The sequence below is a fragment of the Oppia nitens genome, unplaced genomic scaffold (genome assembly GCF_028296485.1).
Source record: "Oppia nitens isolate AA-2021 unplaced genomic scaffold, nextdenovo-longstitch-racon4-pilon3 scaffold10_pilon_pilon_pilon, whole genome shotgun sequence".
NCBI lineage: Eukaryota > Metazoa > Arthropoda > Arachnida > Sarcoptiformes > Oppiidae > Oppia > Oppia nitens.
Genome location: NW_026533189.1, coordinates 486,674 through 500,490, shown reverse-complemented (window position 1 = coordinate 500,490; position 13,817 = coordinate 486,674). Strand labels below are relative to the sequence as shown.

The 13,817-nt window shown below is 28.5% G+C and overlaps 6 protein-coding genes across 7 annotated transcripts; 4 read left to right on the top strand and 2 right to left on the bottom strand.

Moving 5' to 3' along the window:
- The first annotated feature begins 728 nt into the window (after positions 1–728).
- Positions 729–3,418, top strand: LOC128963367 (uncharacterized). Its single transcript, XM_054309903.1, has 6 exons — positions 729–1,349; positions 1,410–1,555; positions 1,633–1,818; positions 1,897–2,041; positions 2,111–3,092; positions 3,393–3,418. Exons 1-6 carry the CDS (start codon positions 894–896, stop codon positions 3,416–3,418), a joined length of 1,941 nt encoding a protein of 646 aa, XP_054165878.1. The 5' UTR covers positions 729–893.
- Positions 3,419–3,730: 312 nt separating this feature from the next.
- Positions 3,731–4,737, top strand: LOC128954428 (estradiol 17-beta-dehydrogenase 8-like). Its single transcript, XM_054300042.1, has 3 exons — positions 3,731–4,207; positions 4,273–4,507; positions 4,581–4,737. The coding sequence occupies exons 1-3, from the start codon at positions 3,830–3,832 to the stop codon at positions 4,724–4,726; spliced, it is 759 nt and encodes a 252-aa protein (XP_054156017.1). The 5' UTR covers positions 3,731–3,829; the 3' UTR covers positions 4,727–4,737.
- A 278-nt stretch (positions 4,738–5,015) lies between these two features.
- LOC128954529 (uncharacterized protein DDB_G0290301-like) lies at positions 5,016–6,685 on the bottom strand. The gene is made up of 3 exons (XM_054300157.1): positions 6,473–6,685; positions 6,232–6,395; positions 5,016–6,170 (listed from the first exon to the last, which is right to left on the bottom strand). Exons 1-3 carry the CDS (start codon positions 6,549–6,551, stop codon positions 5,022–5,024), a joined length of 1,392 nt encoding a protein of 463 aa, XP_054156132.1. The 5' UTR covers positions 6,552–6,685; the 3' UTR covers positions 5,016–5,021.
- Positions 6,686–6,907: 222 nt separating this feature from the next.
- On the top strand, positions 6,908–7,810 carry LOC128953927 (vesicle-associated membrane protein 8-like). Its single transcript, XM_054299506.1, has 5 exons — positions 6,908–7,065; positions 7,130–7,161; positions 7,226–7,258; positions 7,323–7,555; positions 7,631–7,810. The coding sequence occupies exons 1-5, from the start codon at positions 7,021–7,023 to the stop codon at positions 7,660–7,662; spliced, it is 375 nt and encodes a 124-aa protein (XP_054155481.1). The 5' UTR covers positions 6,908–7,020; the 3' UTR covers positions 7,663–7,810.
- A 311-nt stretch (positions 7,811–8,121) lies between these two features.
- LOC128953174 (tRNA wybutosine-synthesizing protein 4-like) lies at positions 8,122–10,366 on the bottom strand. 2 transcript variants are annotated; one of them, XM_054298684.1, is made up of 2 exons: positions 10,316–10,366; positions 8,122–10,226 (listed from the first exon to the last, which is right to left on the bottom strand). In XM_054298684.1, exon 2 carries the CDS (start codon positions 10,192–10,194, stop codon positions 8,212–8,214), a length of 1,983 nt encoding a protein of 660 aa, XP_054154659.1. In that variant the 5' UTR covers positions 10,195–10,226; positions 10,316–10,366; the 3' UTR covers positions 8,122–8,211. The 2 variants fall into 2 exon arrangements, with proteins under 2 accessions (XP_054154659.1, XP_054154732.1); XM_054298757.1 differs by having other exon boundaries at positions 8,122–9,896; positions 9,963–10,332.
- A 1,147-nt stretch (positions 10,367–11,513) lies between these two features.
- LOC128963261 (long-chain-fatty-acid--CoA ligase 4-like) lies at positions 11,514–13,808 on the top strand. Its single transcript, XM_054309799.1, has 3 exons — positions 11,514–12,921; positions 12,999–13,363; positions 13,422–13,808. Exons 1-3 carry the CDS (start codon positions 11,538–11,540, stop codon positions 13,806–13,808), a joined length of 2,136 nt encoding a protein of 711 aa, XP_054165774.1. The 5' UTR covers positions 11,514–11,537.
- The last annotated feature ends 9 nt before the right edge of the window (positions 13,809–13,817 follow it).

Sequence of the window (13,817 nt, the reverse complement as noted above, 5' to 3'; positions counted from 1 at the left end):
CATATATAATATAATATAATAGTTATCCACAATTCATATAATTGTGTGCAATGTTTGTCTCATCCATTATATAATAGCATAGATTTTACTTAAAGAGCTTAAGGGTTCACTAAATATAGTTTGAGACCAGTTTTATATACAGTTTTGTATATAATATAATGTGTTTGTGTTGTGTTTTGATATAATAATAATTTTAAGTTTAAGTAATAGACTGTATATGTGTTCAGTTGTGCGTGAATTGCATTCAATAGACATTGCATTCAATGTGTGGACTCTCTGTTGGATTGCATTGAAGACAATCTTACGACAAATCGATAATACATTCAAAGCTAAACAACTATTACTACACTAAAGTATAAGGCATTACATTGCGATCCCATCACTAACTAACTCAAGGCTCACAATAACAACCAATCAAATAACACATTCCGTTGTCATAACAACCAGACAATCAATAAAATGCATCAAAACTATCGATTCCAACACTATTTACAATTCAATTGTCGATTCTATTGATAACTGCAATCGATTTACTCTATAGTCTATTTAAATGTTTTCAGTTAAACATACAGTCAATCCTATTAATTAATACATTAATTTACATTTCATTTACATTGTATTCAATTAAAACATAAACCAATGTTTAATGTAAATAATAATTATTGCGTTACAAATAATACATGAATCGCATGAATACACTAATTGATTAAAATTAGACAATCAATGCATACAATGACTACAATATATTGCATTTGACTTCACATACAAACACATGACTTACTATAAAACACATGAGTTTTGTTGACATTTTCGGTGATATATGAGTCCAATAGTTATACAACTTTGACGGACAGTCTCTTACATTACCATCGATTGAATGTTAATTACAACAAATGAATTCATTGAAGTCATATAAAAGATGCCATTCATTGACCAAATGCTGGCATTCAATCAAATTAAGTCCAACTCTAAGGCAATACTATCACCAAATGGTTGTTCCCGACAAACAAATTGTTAGTACTGAATGGTCGTCCAAAAGGATCCGCAACGCATTCATCGATTACTTTGTTGGCCAACATAACCACTTACGGGTGCAGTCGTGTTCAGTACTGCCATACAATGACCCGACGCTACTGTTTGTGTCGGCCGGTATGAACCAATTCAAGACTGTCTTTCTCAACAAACTGTTATCAAATGACCCGATGAATGATTACCGACGGGTTGTTAACTCACAGAAATGTATTCGTGTCGGTGGCAAACATTGTGATCTCAATAATGTTGGAACTGATGGAAGACATCACACATTTTTCGAGATGTTGGGCAACTGGTCTTTCGGTGATTATCATAAAGTATTTCCTAAATAATAATAGTAATAATTGTTTGTCTATTGAATTGTTTGTATTTTACAGAAAGAGTCGTGTCATATGGCTTGGGATTTATTAACAAATGTTTATAAATTGGATCCAAAGAGATTGATTGTTACATATTTTGGTGGCGATCAAAGACTAGGTTTAGGACCTGATCTCGAAACCAAAGATATATGGCTACAAATTGGGTATATTTTGTTTGTAATTTATAATGTTAAGGATTCATTAGATTATTGTTTTATTTTTTGTTTAATTTGTTAATTAGTTTACCAAATGAAAGGGTTATACCCTTGGGATCAAAAGACAATTTTTGGGAAATGTCTGAAACGGGTCCGTGCGGTATATGCACTGAAATCCACTATTTATTAGACACAATAGACAGTTGTGATGTTAAAGTCTTAATGAATAATTGCATTGAAATTTGGAATTTAGTATTTATTCAATTTAATAGGTTTGCTTAATAATTTTAATTTTTTAAAAATACCGGTATATTTTTTTATAACATTTTTTCTATAATTGATTTAAACAGAAAATCAGACGGAAGTCTAGAACCATTGCACAAACATTTTGTTGACACAGGAATGGGTTTAGAAAGAATTGTATCAGTTATTCAAAATGTGAAATCTAATTATGAAACCGATTTATTTTTGCCTTATTTTCATTATATTCAAAATGTAATTATAATATTGTTTAGATTTATATATATATATAACCTGTACTTAAATTGTATTTCTTTAAATTAGTTGAGTCATTGTAAGCCTTATGGACACAGTTTTAAGGATTCATTGGATATATCGTACCGTATTCTGTCAGATCACTCAAGAATGATGACTATTGCTATAAGCGATGGACTCAGACCTGGATACAGGGGAACGGGATTTATATTACGAAAAATAATTCGAAAATCCATTGGTATTGCAGCCAATGATTTTGGTATTTCATGTCCGCGACAACTATTACACGGACTTTCATCCATTACTATTGAATTATTGGGTGAAGCCTTTCCTCAACTTAACAATAACTCTAAACTTATTAACGATGTCATCATTGATGAGATCCAGAAATATGAATCAGTTGTTTCAGACAATAAACATCTCGTCAAAGCATTGAACAAAATTAATATAAAATATTCAATAAATTTGAGTCAAGAAATTATACAAAAATTGAGAAAAATTAGAGAAGATATTGACATCAAATCATTAGATAATTCTATTGATAAAGAATTTATAGATACGACAACAAAATATTTATTTGTTATTAAAGATCTTATAAGTGATTATACTATTAATTTAAGACACAATTTACCGATTGAATTGAATCAAACTATAGATGATTTGCTGCAATATTTGGATAATTACGAGAAAAAGTTAACCCAATTATTTAGCGATGAATTGCTTGCAATTCAATCAAATAATGACTTCAACCATATTATCCATAAATTTAAAACTATTGGCGATTCAAGTATTTCTTTTAAGATAGGATTAGATCTTTTCGGACACAAACCGATGGTTCTCTTTCACATCTCTCCAAATGGTCAACAATTTTATATACAGACATCTGTTCCCAATGAGTATCAAAAATATCTAAAAGCTAATGATTGGTTGTTTAAAATATCATCAAAACTCGACAATTTTGAATTGTTGTCTAAGAAAAGGACTCATAAGTTATCGAAATTAAAGTCTAATTCATTAAATGAGTTAAATAATGTCATAGAATATGCCGATAGTATTGGACAAACATATTTTAAATGTAAATCTTAGTATTATTATTATATATATTAAAAATATTAATATACATATGTCTATGTATTTACTATACTATTTTATCAAAATTAAAAAAATATTTAATATGAATAAAATTTAAAAATAATTTTCTGATTTTTGTACTAATTCAAGGATATATTTAAATATATGTTGATAGTATGTACAGTATATGATAAATTACAATTTGTCTTAATATGATTATCACTGTTAAATTGGGGCAAAATTATTACTCAAAATATATTTTATATTCATTTTCTTGAAGGTTTCCGGGAATTTATTTACAAATAGAACCAAATTATAAAACTTTTATTATTTTTTATAGTTGTTAATAATTAGCAATTTGTTATCAGTATATCATTGTATTTCAAATCGTTTTAAATATTTGTGAAATTATAAAAAAAAGTTAAATTTAGGTTTAATTAAAAATTTTATTTTTTTATTATTGATAAAAATATAAATTATGTTATTTTATTTTCATAGATTTGGAAGGAATTTATTTGAAATTTTCCTCATTATTATTTTCATAACTATTATAACATGTGTATATAATTTTTTGTACTTAAAAAGTAAACAAAAATATTTTAATATTATTCAATACAGTATAATAAGTACAGTGAATAATATAAGTACAATAAAGTGAAATAAGTTTTCCTCATAATTATATAACAAACTAATTACTTATTACAACACTTATTGAAAATGTTTGCCAATCGTATAGCACTGATCACTGGCGGTGGTTCAGGTATTGGTCGGGCTGTGGCCAACATTTTGGCCAAAGAAAGTGCTTCAATAGTGATCGCAGATCAGAGTATCAATGGTGCGAATGAAACCAAACAATTGATTGAAAGTCAAGTGAAGAGCGGTGTTAAGCATTTGTCACTTGAAGTCGATGTCTCGCAAATGGATTCACTTAAGCGAGTCTTTAAAGCAATTAATGAAAACTATGACAACCGAGTGGCCACTCTTTTGGTTAATTGTGCGGGTATTACAAGAGATCAAATGATGACAAAACTAAGTGAACAAGACTTCGACAAAGTCATTGCCGTCAATCTTAAGGGCACTTTTATGGCCACTCAAGTTTGATCATAAAATTATTATATAGTTTAATAAAAATGTATACAATTTATTATATATTTGAACAGTTATTTTGCCAACAAATGATTGAAAATAAACAAACGGACGGATCAGTTGTGAATGTGTCGAGTGTTAGCGCAAAGTTGGGTAATATCGGACAAAGCAATTACAACGCTTCTAAAGCTGGTGTCGAAGCCCTGACCCGTACGGCCGCTCAAGAAATGGCAAAATTCAATATTCGGGTCAACGTTGTTATGCCTGGATTTATCAATACTCCTATTGTCCAAACTATCCCTCAAAAAGGTATTTAACACATTTTACTGCTATATATATTCATACTGTATATAACATTAAAATATGATATTGTGATATATAGTTTTGGATCAACTCATATCTAATATACCTTTGAGAAGACAAGGCAAACCTGAAGAAGTAGGCGAAGCCATTGCTTTTCTTTTGTCACCAAAGAGTTCATATATAACGGGAACTATACTTCAAGTTTCTGGTGGTCTCGCACTTTGAATAACATTATAATAGGATTAAGAATTATTTGCTATTACTATCTTTAATCAATTATTGAAACTATAATTCTGTAATAATATGATCTTATTTTTTATTAATACTGTTATCATTTATAATTTGTATAAATAATTTGTGAAAAACTTATTTTATTTAATTAAAAATAACGTAAATTCAAAACTTTTTTATATCTTATATACAATGAGTGAAAGTGAAATACCATAAGTAAAATATATAAGTTTATAATAAAAATAAAATATATTTATAAGAAATGCATAACTATGTAGAGATACTTTAGTTAAAATTGTTGAATTGTATTATAATAATGGACAGACCTATTAAGTGCCGGTTCTTTATAAAATATTTGTTTACGATTACGACGACTAGTTCTTACTGATTGGTTGTCAGAAGAATTAAATGAGTCCAAAGTGATATCCATTAACTTATTTTTAGTTGAATTAACAGAAGTCATCACTTCATTAGATATTTCTTTATTCGTCTTAATGTTTTCACTTTTCTTCGATCTCTTTGCCTTTTTAGTGGTATTTTTATTTTGATTTATAATTTTATTTTCAACAATATTTGCCTTTTCTATAAGCGATTGTCTAATAATTGATGGCCTACTAAAAGGTTTAGCGTTACGATTATTATTATTATTATCCATAATATTCTGAATGTTATTTAGTGAAGTCCGACCGATACGAGGACTGAACGGCTTATCTATAGATGAGAGGCGTTTTGATTGTCTATTAATCATTTCAATACCACTTAATCTCCTTTTGCCGACCGGTGTTGAGGCTGTCATTCCGTAATTCACTTCATCACAAATGGTTGTATTAAATGATTCAAATTGTGATAATGAGAGTTCAGGTCTAATGGACAGATTAAATGGTGACAGAGATGTTCTATCCATTTGATTGACATTTATTGTAGTAAAAGAAGTTGAATTGAAATTAAATATGGATGGAGTTCTTGTATGCGTCTGATTGTCAAAATGTGGTGTTAAAGCATAATTAGCTACAGAATTGTCCAAAAATGAATTGACAATTCGTTGAGGAGTTGCTACCAATGTATTATCATTGGAATTATCTGACAATTGGTCACTTAGATCCACCACTTCTTGATGTACTTCATCGATGACACTCAATCTATTATCGTTATCTTTATTAATAACCATTTGTTGGCCATTCAATCGCGACAAACGCTTCATTTCATATAATTGTTGTGCATTTAGTACTTCACATTCAGATCTATTCCTTAATTGTTTTACCTCTGAATACCGTTTATTAATACAATTCTCTTCAAATTTGATGATATTATCGACTTTATCTTCAATTTTATTAATCATTTCATTATAATAAGCATTTGTTTTTTCAAACATTTGTGTCATATTTTGGTGATCTTTCTTCATTGACTCCAATAATGACATCAATTCATTCTTCACGGTCTAAATAATAATAATAATAATCAATTAATTAATGATAAAACTATTAATGATATTAACTAACAATAGAAGAATTTTGTGAATTGTTGCCGAAGAGGACACTCTCAAAGATTTGCAATTTTTCTTTCCTTAAAGTCTCGATTTCCGACAGAAGTAATATATTTTTGTCGACCAGTTCTTTGTTATTATCGTTAACCACAGTCTCACTGACGATACGTTTGATCTCATCTATGGATATATATTGATATATCAATCAATCAAAACAATTATCATATGATATAATAATTTCAAAAACTATACAATACTTTGAAAATTCTTTTGTCTTTGTCTTAGCGATTGTCGTCTTATTTTTGTGTCGGCGTATCGATTGGTTTTGATTCGCATGTCTTCGACAGTGATATCAATTGATCACTAAATAACTCAAACAAAACAATAGATATATTAATATAAGAAAAGTAAACATAAATTAAATGTCATTTAAATGAACGTTGAATTGACTAAACATTGACTGCATTTCATTGACTAAACAATTGATTGAAATTTTGTACATATATTGCATTCCATTGATTGGTCCAAAAGGTTAGTACTTTAGCCAATCAGTGCCACCAATGAGTTGACAAATACATTGATTGGACAATAAGTGATGACATCTAGTGATGACAATAATACACAACTGATATATCAAACAATACGCATATTATTAATGATTTATCACATGATTTGATATTTATATTAATATTAATGTAATAAACGATAGGTTTGTTGACTCAGTTGTTGATTGTGTTGTCAACCAAACAGTCACTTCAATTGATTGACATTTTAATTATCGGATCAGTCATTGATTTGGACACAAATGTCTCACAACAGACAATACACCGATGACTTCACATCTGTTAACGTATGTATGAACTTATTATTGTATCATCTGATTGACCACTTTTGATGAATTTAATGATAAACAGGTGGACAGCGATGACAATGTGTCGGCACAAAGGTTTCTATTGATAGCAAATACACAGTCTTTATATTATCTTATGTTTTATGTTGTCATTAAACAGTCCTCAGTCGTCAAGTGATCCAAAGATTCAGAAGTAAGTTATGGCCATAATTGACAAATAGTAACAAAATGTTATTTATTTGAATCCTTTATCGAAGACTTAAACAGCACGTGAATGAAGTATCAAATATAATGCAACAAAACATCGATAAGATTTTAGAGAGGGGTCAGAGGTTAGACCATTTAGAAGATAGGTCTGAAATGCTGTCCAACAGAGCCGATGAGTTTCGAGTTGGCGCCCGACGTGTGTCCCGTAAGATGTGGTGGCAAAACACGAGAGTCAATATATTCATTGCTATTGTCGTCACTGTTATTATACTTATCATTGTCTGTATGTAACTATCAATACATTTATAATAATCAGAGGTTTCAGTGATTATTAATTGTTTGATTTTTCTCCAAACAGTATCCATCACTTCCAGTACTACCGGTAAATAACATTCAAAATTATTATACTTTTCTAAACTATACTTCACTTTAAAATGTATACTTCAATAATACATTTTGAAAATATTTAAACTAAAAATTGTTTTTATTACAGTAATTATTAATTTAATGTTAAATATTTATATAATTTATAAAATATGGATAGCTTTTAGTTTTAATAAGAATTATTAATAAAATTGTGTATAAATTTTAAATAAATGTTTAATACGTAAATTGCTTTAAATTGCGGGGAAATATAATGAGTAATATTACAGTATAAACATAACCTAATATACTGTACTAGTAGTTAATCTGAGGTTTTGTTTATAATTATTCAAATAAATTCTTTTAAATAATAGGAATTTAATTATAATATCATATATTGTATATATTATATACCATGTCTTTATTAATAACATCAATTCATTCAATAATACTATTCAATATACCCGTAATAATACGGTACCGGTAATAGTTTTTTTAATAAAGTACACATAAATAGATACAATTATTTCACTATTAATTTTTTTTATAAAATCTAAACAATAAAATTTAATGAATTTATATAAATGAATCCAATGATAAAACCGAAAGTTTATTAAAATGTGTGCCAAAACTAAAACAATTACCGCCACCTCCTATAAGCCATAATTGTTTGAATGTTTCGGTGATAATAAGTTCCGAAGAAAAGTTTGTTAACATTAATGGTGTTTCTGTTATAATATCAAATGAGTTGACAATTTCATGAGATCTCAAATCAATTAAATCTAATCTATTATTTGCACCCATTTTATTAATTCCGCCGATTATTAACAGTTTGTTGTTATCTAATAGTTTTATTTTATGGGAATACAATTGATTCATATGATTGATATTAACCACATTGGCTGAAGACATTCGTTCATCAAATATGTTAAAATCATTTGTTGTAAAATCATTGGTTAGACAATTGAGACCACCATTAGTTATGAAAACATTTGGATCAATTGAAACACCTGAATGGGAATATATATCGGTTTGAATGTTAGTTTTAAATAATTTTTGCCATTTCATAGAATTTGTGTCCAAAACATAATAATAATTATTGTATTTAACATTTGTTTCATAACTTTTGCCACCAATTTGTATGATTTTATCAGATTCTTTGTCTTTAATTACCAAATGTCTGAATACTTTAGGAATATCTAATTCTTTAACTTCTTGTAATTGATATGTTTGTAAATGTGGCGATAATCTAACAATTTTGTTGTCCATCACTGATTTAGGTGATAGTCTTCCACCGCTTATAAAAAATATATTATCTTTTATTTCAATAATATTTGAATGAATTCTTTGAATTTCGTTATTTCGATCGTAAGGTTTAAAACAATGAATTTCATCAGTATTTGTGTTAATTTTAATAATATTTGATAATCTTTTGTGAGAATTATTACCATTACTATCGCAACCAAATCCCCCAAAAATCACAATTTGATTGTCTTTTGTTAAACAAGAAGAGTGACCGAAACGAAATACAAGACAATCGCAATCAATTGGTTTTGAAATACTTCTAATTTGATCTCTTTGTTCAGCAATGCATTCATTTTGATCATTATTGATGTCATTATTGTTATAAAGTGTTTCAGCAATAGTTAGAGCATAACAACTACAGACGGAATCAAATTCTTCAAATTCGTCAAACATTTCCAAAGAATTAATTCTTTGTTTTTCTTTAATATCAATATAGAGATCAAAGAAAGTCTTCATATCAATCACTTCAATGCTTTCAAACTTTAAATTATTTTTAAATCGACTAATTATTTGTGTTTTATTAAGAAATGTTTTAAGCGGCGATCCAATTGTCTGAAAATGGTTTATCATAACCTGAGAAAAACCGTGATTTACCATAAAAGACATCAATTGTTCAAAACCTAAATATCTTAGGGAATGACATTTGTCTTGATATAGTTGTCTAAACATTTGGATCACTTTATCACTGATTTCTTGTAGAAGATAACAAAGAGAGCACTCATTAAACAAACAAATCTTTGACTCTTTTGTCACATCTTTCAACAAATCTTCGTCAATAAACAATTGACACAAACTTTCATAATCTCTGAGATCAGCTCCAATCAGACAGTAATTTTCAGTTCTTAAAATAATAAATGGTTTACAATTAGTTGACAATTCATTAATATTTAAAAGTCTTTGATTGTTATCAATTAAATGATTGTCGACCAATGCTTTGGCTTTATTGATGGCCACATCTGGCAAATCAATTTCAATAAACTTAATATTAGGCCACCGAAGACAAGTGGTGTCAAAACCGCTACCTAAAGATATCACTTGATTAACGTCTTGTAATCGCTTTAATCCATATTCAATGGCTTTATATCGCAGATAATAAAAGCGATTTATTAGTGGCGACCGACTTCTGGACACGTCTTTGTCGGCCACGAAATACTTGAGATATGGATCAGTGACGTACATCTTGGATGTCATCGACAACTTGCTTAAAACGGCCGAATCGTTGGTCAATCCAACGATATTCTTCTTTGGTCTCATTTGTCGTCAGTTTTGATGGCAATGTCTGCAAACTTTGTGATCAAAAAATGAATTACTGGTTATTATTAATATATTAATAAAAATAGTAAAGTATTTAATGTTTACTCAAAAACAAACACACTTTCAATCAATAATAACGCTTTCAATGACTTGAAAAAYAAACAATTTGTGTATAAAAATATAATATTAATAAAAATTCTATTATTTGCTGTTTTATAAATTATAATTAATTTTTATTACATTTTTATAATAATTAAATATATGATTAAAGCAATATTTTAATTATATACATAACTATATACATAAAATTACTCTAAATAAAAAAATATTTAAAATAAATTACATTTATATATAAAGAATTAGAATTAATCTCAAGTTATGAAACTATTTAATATTAAACTGAAATTTGCAGATTTTAGACACAATTATTAATTATTAAATCTTAGACGAAAATTCGTTAAATTTTGTTTATAAATCCATAATAAAGACTAAAAATGAACTAAGGATTAGCTAAATATGGATATACATATAGACCATATGACACATTTGGATAATATTATTAAATTAAAAAAAAAAAAAAGATTTGCGATAATTATTATAAATTGCTATAAAATTGCAAACATTTTTTAACAATTAAAATAGATTTCTATAAATAATTCAATCAAATATCAATTGATTATTAATATATATTTATAAATTGTTTTAATAGTCCTTTATATAAATGCATAATTGTCTTTAATGATAAGTTTCTATAATAATTGTTACCACTATTTCATCTATTAATGATCAATATTGATGTCTCTGATACGTAAATCATAAGACAATTAATGTTATTTCTTAACAGATTCTTATGACAAACAATAAGTCAAAGATAGCTATAAGACTTCAACAGATGATGTGATAATGGGTTTTGTGTCGCGACATAAATACTTTAAATTTAAATAAACAAAACTTAAACCGATTTATCTATTCATTCAGCGATTGTTCACTTATTTTAATTCAATTTTATTTATAGAAAATTACATTCACTTCGATAACTGGTTTTATTGTAATACTGTTTTATAAACAAGTATTACAACATATATTTTAATTGACTCTAAAGTTTAAAACATTAAATTGAAAGCAATTAAAGCAATTCGTGAATAATATTTAATATTTAAATGTAAACAGAATAATATGTGAAAAATTAATAAAAATGGATAAATATATTGTATATTACAATAAATTTGATGATATAATTGAAACTAATTTCATAAATAAAAATCTCGTGAATCTGTTTTTATAAATCAATTCAAATTCTTATAAAAGTAATTGAATTAATTATAAGTACAGTATCTCACAAAATGACAGCAAAACAAGTCATAGATGTGATAATACTTGTGTTTTTAGTGCTAATAGTGATATACAATGTCATACCATTAGTGATATATTTTCTGAAAAAGTGTTTCAGTGGTTGGACTATTCAAAGAGCCAAACAGTTAGAACCAAAGTTATTGACGAGTCCATGGATTAGGACTACCAAATCAAAGAGAAAAATAAGTTTGATTGACAAGTGCTCTACTGTCTCACAATTGTTTGACAAAACAACTGTTGTGTATAAAGACAAACATAGCTTTGGTTGTCGTCAGGTATTACAAGTAGATGAAGAAAAACAAGAAGACGGTCGCATCTTTAAGAAGTTAGTCTTAGATGACTACAAGTGGTTCACGTGTCAGGAAATCAGTGAAAAAGTAGATTTTACTTCCAAAGGTTTTCTAGCCATTGGAATAAAGCCTAAGGATGTGGTTATGATATTTGCCGACACAAGACTTGAGTGGATGATTGCAAGTCAATCACTATTCAAAATTGGTTCAACTGTTGCCACACTTTATGCCACATTAGGTGAAGACGGCATCATATATGGCATCAATGAAGCAAAGGTCACACATTTGGTCACAAGTTTTGATCTTTTATATAAATTGAAAGGTCTTCACAATAAACTCAAAGATCTTAAAGTTATTATTTATATGAACACTAATAAAGAATCCAAAATTGAAGAATTGTTTACTAAAGAAGAACAACAGAAGATTAGCTTTTATTCTTTGAATCAAATCGAAGAAATGGGAAAATCAAATCAGCAATTAAAAGGTGAAGATCCCAGAGCTGAGGACACAGCTATCTTAATGTATACGTCCGGTTCAACCGGAGTACCAAAAGGTGTTGAAATTTCTCATAAAAATCTTTTGTCGGCTATAAAAGCTTTCAATACATTGTCAGATGCACTGACAGACAGTGATGTCTACTGTGCTGTCTTACCAATGGCTCATATTCTTGAAATGAGTGCTCAACTCTTCTTTATATCAAATGGTTTGAGTGTCGGATATGCGAGTGTTAATACTCTAACCGATAGGTCGCCTGGTCTTAAAAGAGGCATAAAAGGAGACTTAACATTACTTAAACCAACAATTATGACATCAGTTCCACTCATATTAGACAGAATGCGAAAGATAATCGAAGAGATTGTAACCAAAAACATCTTTAAGAGAGTTTTTTTTAACTTTTTCTATTATCAAAGACACTTCTGGAGTGGTTATGATATCAATACTCCAATCATCAGTTTTATATTTTGTCGAAAGTTTAAAGCAATTCTTGGAGGAAAAGTAAGAATTATAGCTTGCGGTGGGGCCCCACTCACACAACAAACACAACTATTTGTTCGTAACTGTTTTCATGTCATACTATTACAGGGTTTGTCTAATTAATTTACTTTAAAGTCTTGTTGTACTCAATCTATGTTTTATAAATTCTTATATAATATATATTAGGTTATGGATTGACTGAAACATCTGCTTCGGCAACACTTATGGATTTGGATGATCTCAGCGTTGGTTTTGTTGGGCCACCTCTGGAAGGAATTCAAATAAAACTCATTGATTGGGAAGAAGGCAGCTATAGAGTGACTGACAAACCAAACCCAAGAGGAGAGGTTTTGATTGGTGGAGAAACTGTTACTAAAGGCTATTATAATAATAAGAAATTGACTGATGAGTCCTTCAAACACGACAATGGAGTCAATTGGTTCATTACCGGAGATATCGGCGAAATATATCCAAACGGATCCCTAAAGATTATTGATCGCAAAAAAGATATCATAAAGTTAGCCACAGGAGAGTATGTCTCTCTCGCTAAGGTTCACTTCATTTTAAGTTCAATTTAAACAATTATTTATCAATTGTTTCTTTAATAAGATTGAATGTGCACTCAAAAAGTGTCCGATTGTCGACAATATCTGTATTTATGGCGATTCGGGTCAAGATTTTTTGATTGCACTCATTGTTCCCAATAAAGTAGAGTTGAAATCGTTGGCTACAAAACTGACAAAAAGTCAATTAAAATTCAATGATTTGTGCGACGATTTAGATGTAAATAATGAAGTGTTAAAACGATTTCAACAAATGGGAAAAATGGCAAAACTTTTGAAGATTGAAATACCTAACAAAGTGAAGATCTGTGCCGAGGAATGGCTGCCAGAAAACAATTTGGTGACCACTGCTCTCAAATTAAGACGAAAAAATATTCAACAGTTTTACCAAAAAGATATCAACAAAATGTATTCAATGAATACTAAAAACTAATTTTCAAAT

Excerpts from the sequence above, each read along its gene's own strand:
- LOC128954428 (XM_054300042.1), top strand. The coding sequence starts at position 3,830 with ATGTTTGCCAATCGTATAGCACTGATCACTGGCGGTGGTTCAGGTATT. Across the intron at positions 4,208-4,272 it reads GCACTTTTATGGCCACTCAA|TTATTTTGCCAACAAATGAT; the intron begins GTTTGATCATAA and ends ATATTTGAACAG. Across the intron at positions 4,508-4,580 it reads CCAAACTATCCCTCAAAAAG|TTTTGGATCAACTCATATCT; the intron begins GTATTTAACACA and ends TGTGATATATAG.
- LOC128963367 (XM_054309903.1), top strand. The coding sequence starts at position 894 with ATGAATTCATTGAAGTCATATAAAAGATGCCATTCATTGACCAAATGC. Across the intron at positions 1,350-1,409 it reads CTTTCGGTGATTATCATAAA|AAAGAGTCGTGTCATATGGC; the intron begins GTATTTCCTAAA and ends TGTATTTTACAG. Across the intron at positions 3,093-3,392 it reads TGTCATAGAATATGCCGATA|GTTTCCGGGAATTTATTTAC; the intron begins GTATTGGACAAA and ends ATTTTCTTGAAG.
- LOC128953174 (XM_054298684.1), bottom strand. The coding sequence starts at position 10,194 with ATGAGACCAAAGAAGAATATCGTTGGATTGACCAACGATTCGGCCGTT.
- LOC128963261 (XM_054309799.1), top strand. The coding sequence starts at position 11,538 with ATGACAGCAAAACAAGTCATAGATGTGATAATACTTGTGTTTTTAGTG. Across the intron at positions 12,922-12,998 it reads TCATGTCATACTATTACAGG|GTTATGGATTGACTGAAACA; the intron begins GTTTGTCTAATT and ends AATATATATTAG. Across the intron at positions 13,364-13,421 it reads AGTATGTCTCTCTCGCTAAG|ATTGAATGTGCACTCAAAAA; the intron begins GTTCACTTCATT and ends TTCTTTAATAAG.
- LOC128953927 (XM_054299506.1), top strand. The coding sequence starts at position 7,021 with ATGTCTCACAACAGACAATACACCGATGACTTCACATCTGTTAAC. Across the intron at positions 7,162-7,225 it reads GACAATGTGTCGGCACAAAG|TCCTCAGTCGTCAAGTGATC; the intron begins GTTTCTATTGAT and ends GTCATTAAACAG. Across the intron at positions 7,556-7,630 it reads TATTATACTTATCATTGTCT|TATCCATCACTTCCAGTACT; the intron begins GTATGTAACTAT and ends TTCTCCAAACAG.
- LOC128954529 (XM_054300157.1), bottom strand. The coding sequence starts at position 6,551 with ATGCGAATCAAAACCAATCGATACGCCGACACAAAAATAAGACGACAA. Across the intron at positions 6,396-6,472 it reads AAGACAAAAGAATTTTCAAA|ATGAGATCAAACGTATCGTC; the intron begins GTATTGTATAGT and ends ATATATCCATAG. Across the intron at positions 6,171-6,231 it reads ATTCACAAAATTCTTCTATT|ACCGTGAAGAATGAATTGAT; the intron begins GTTAGTTAATAT and ends ATTATTATTTAG.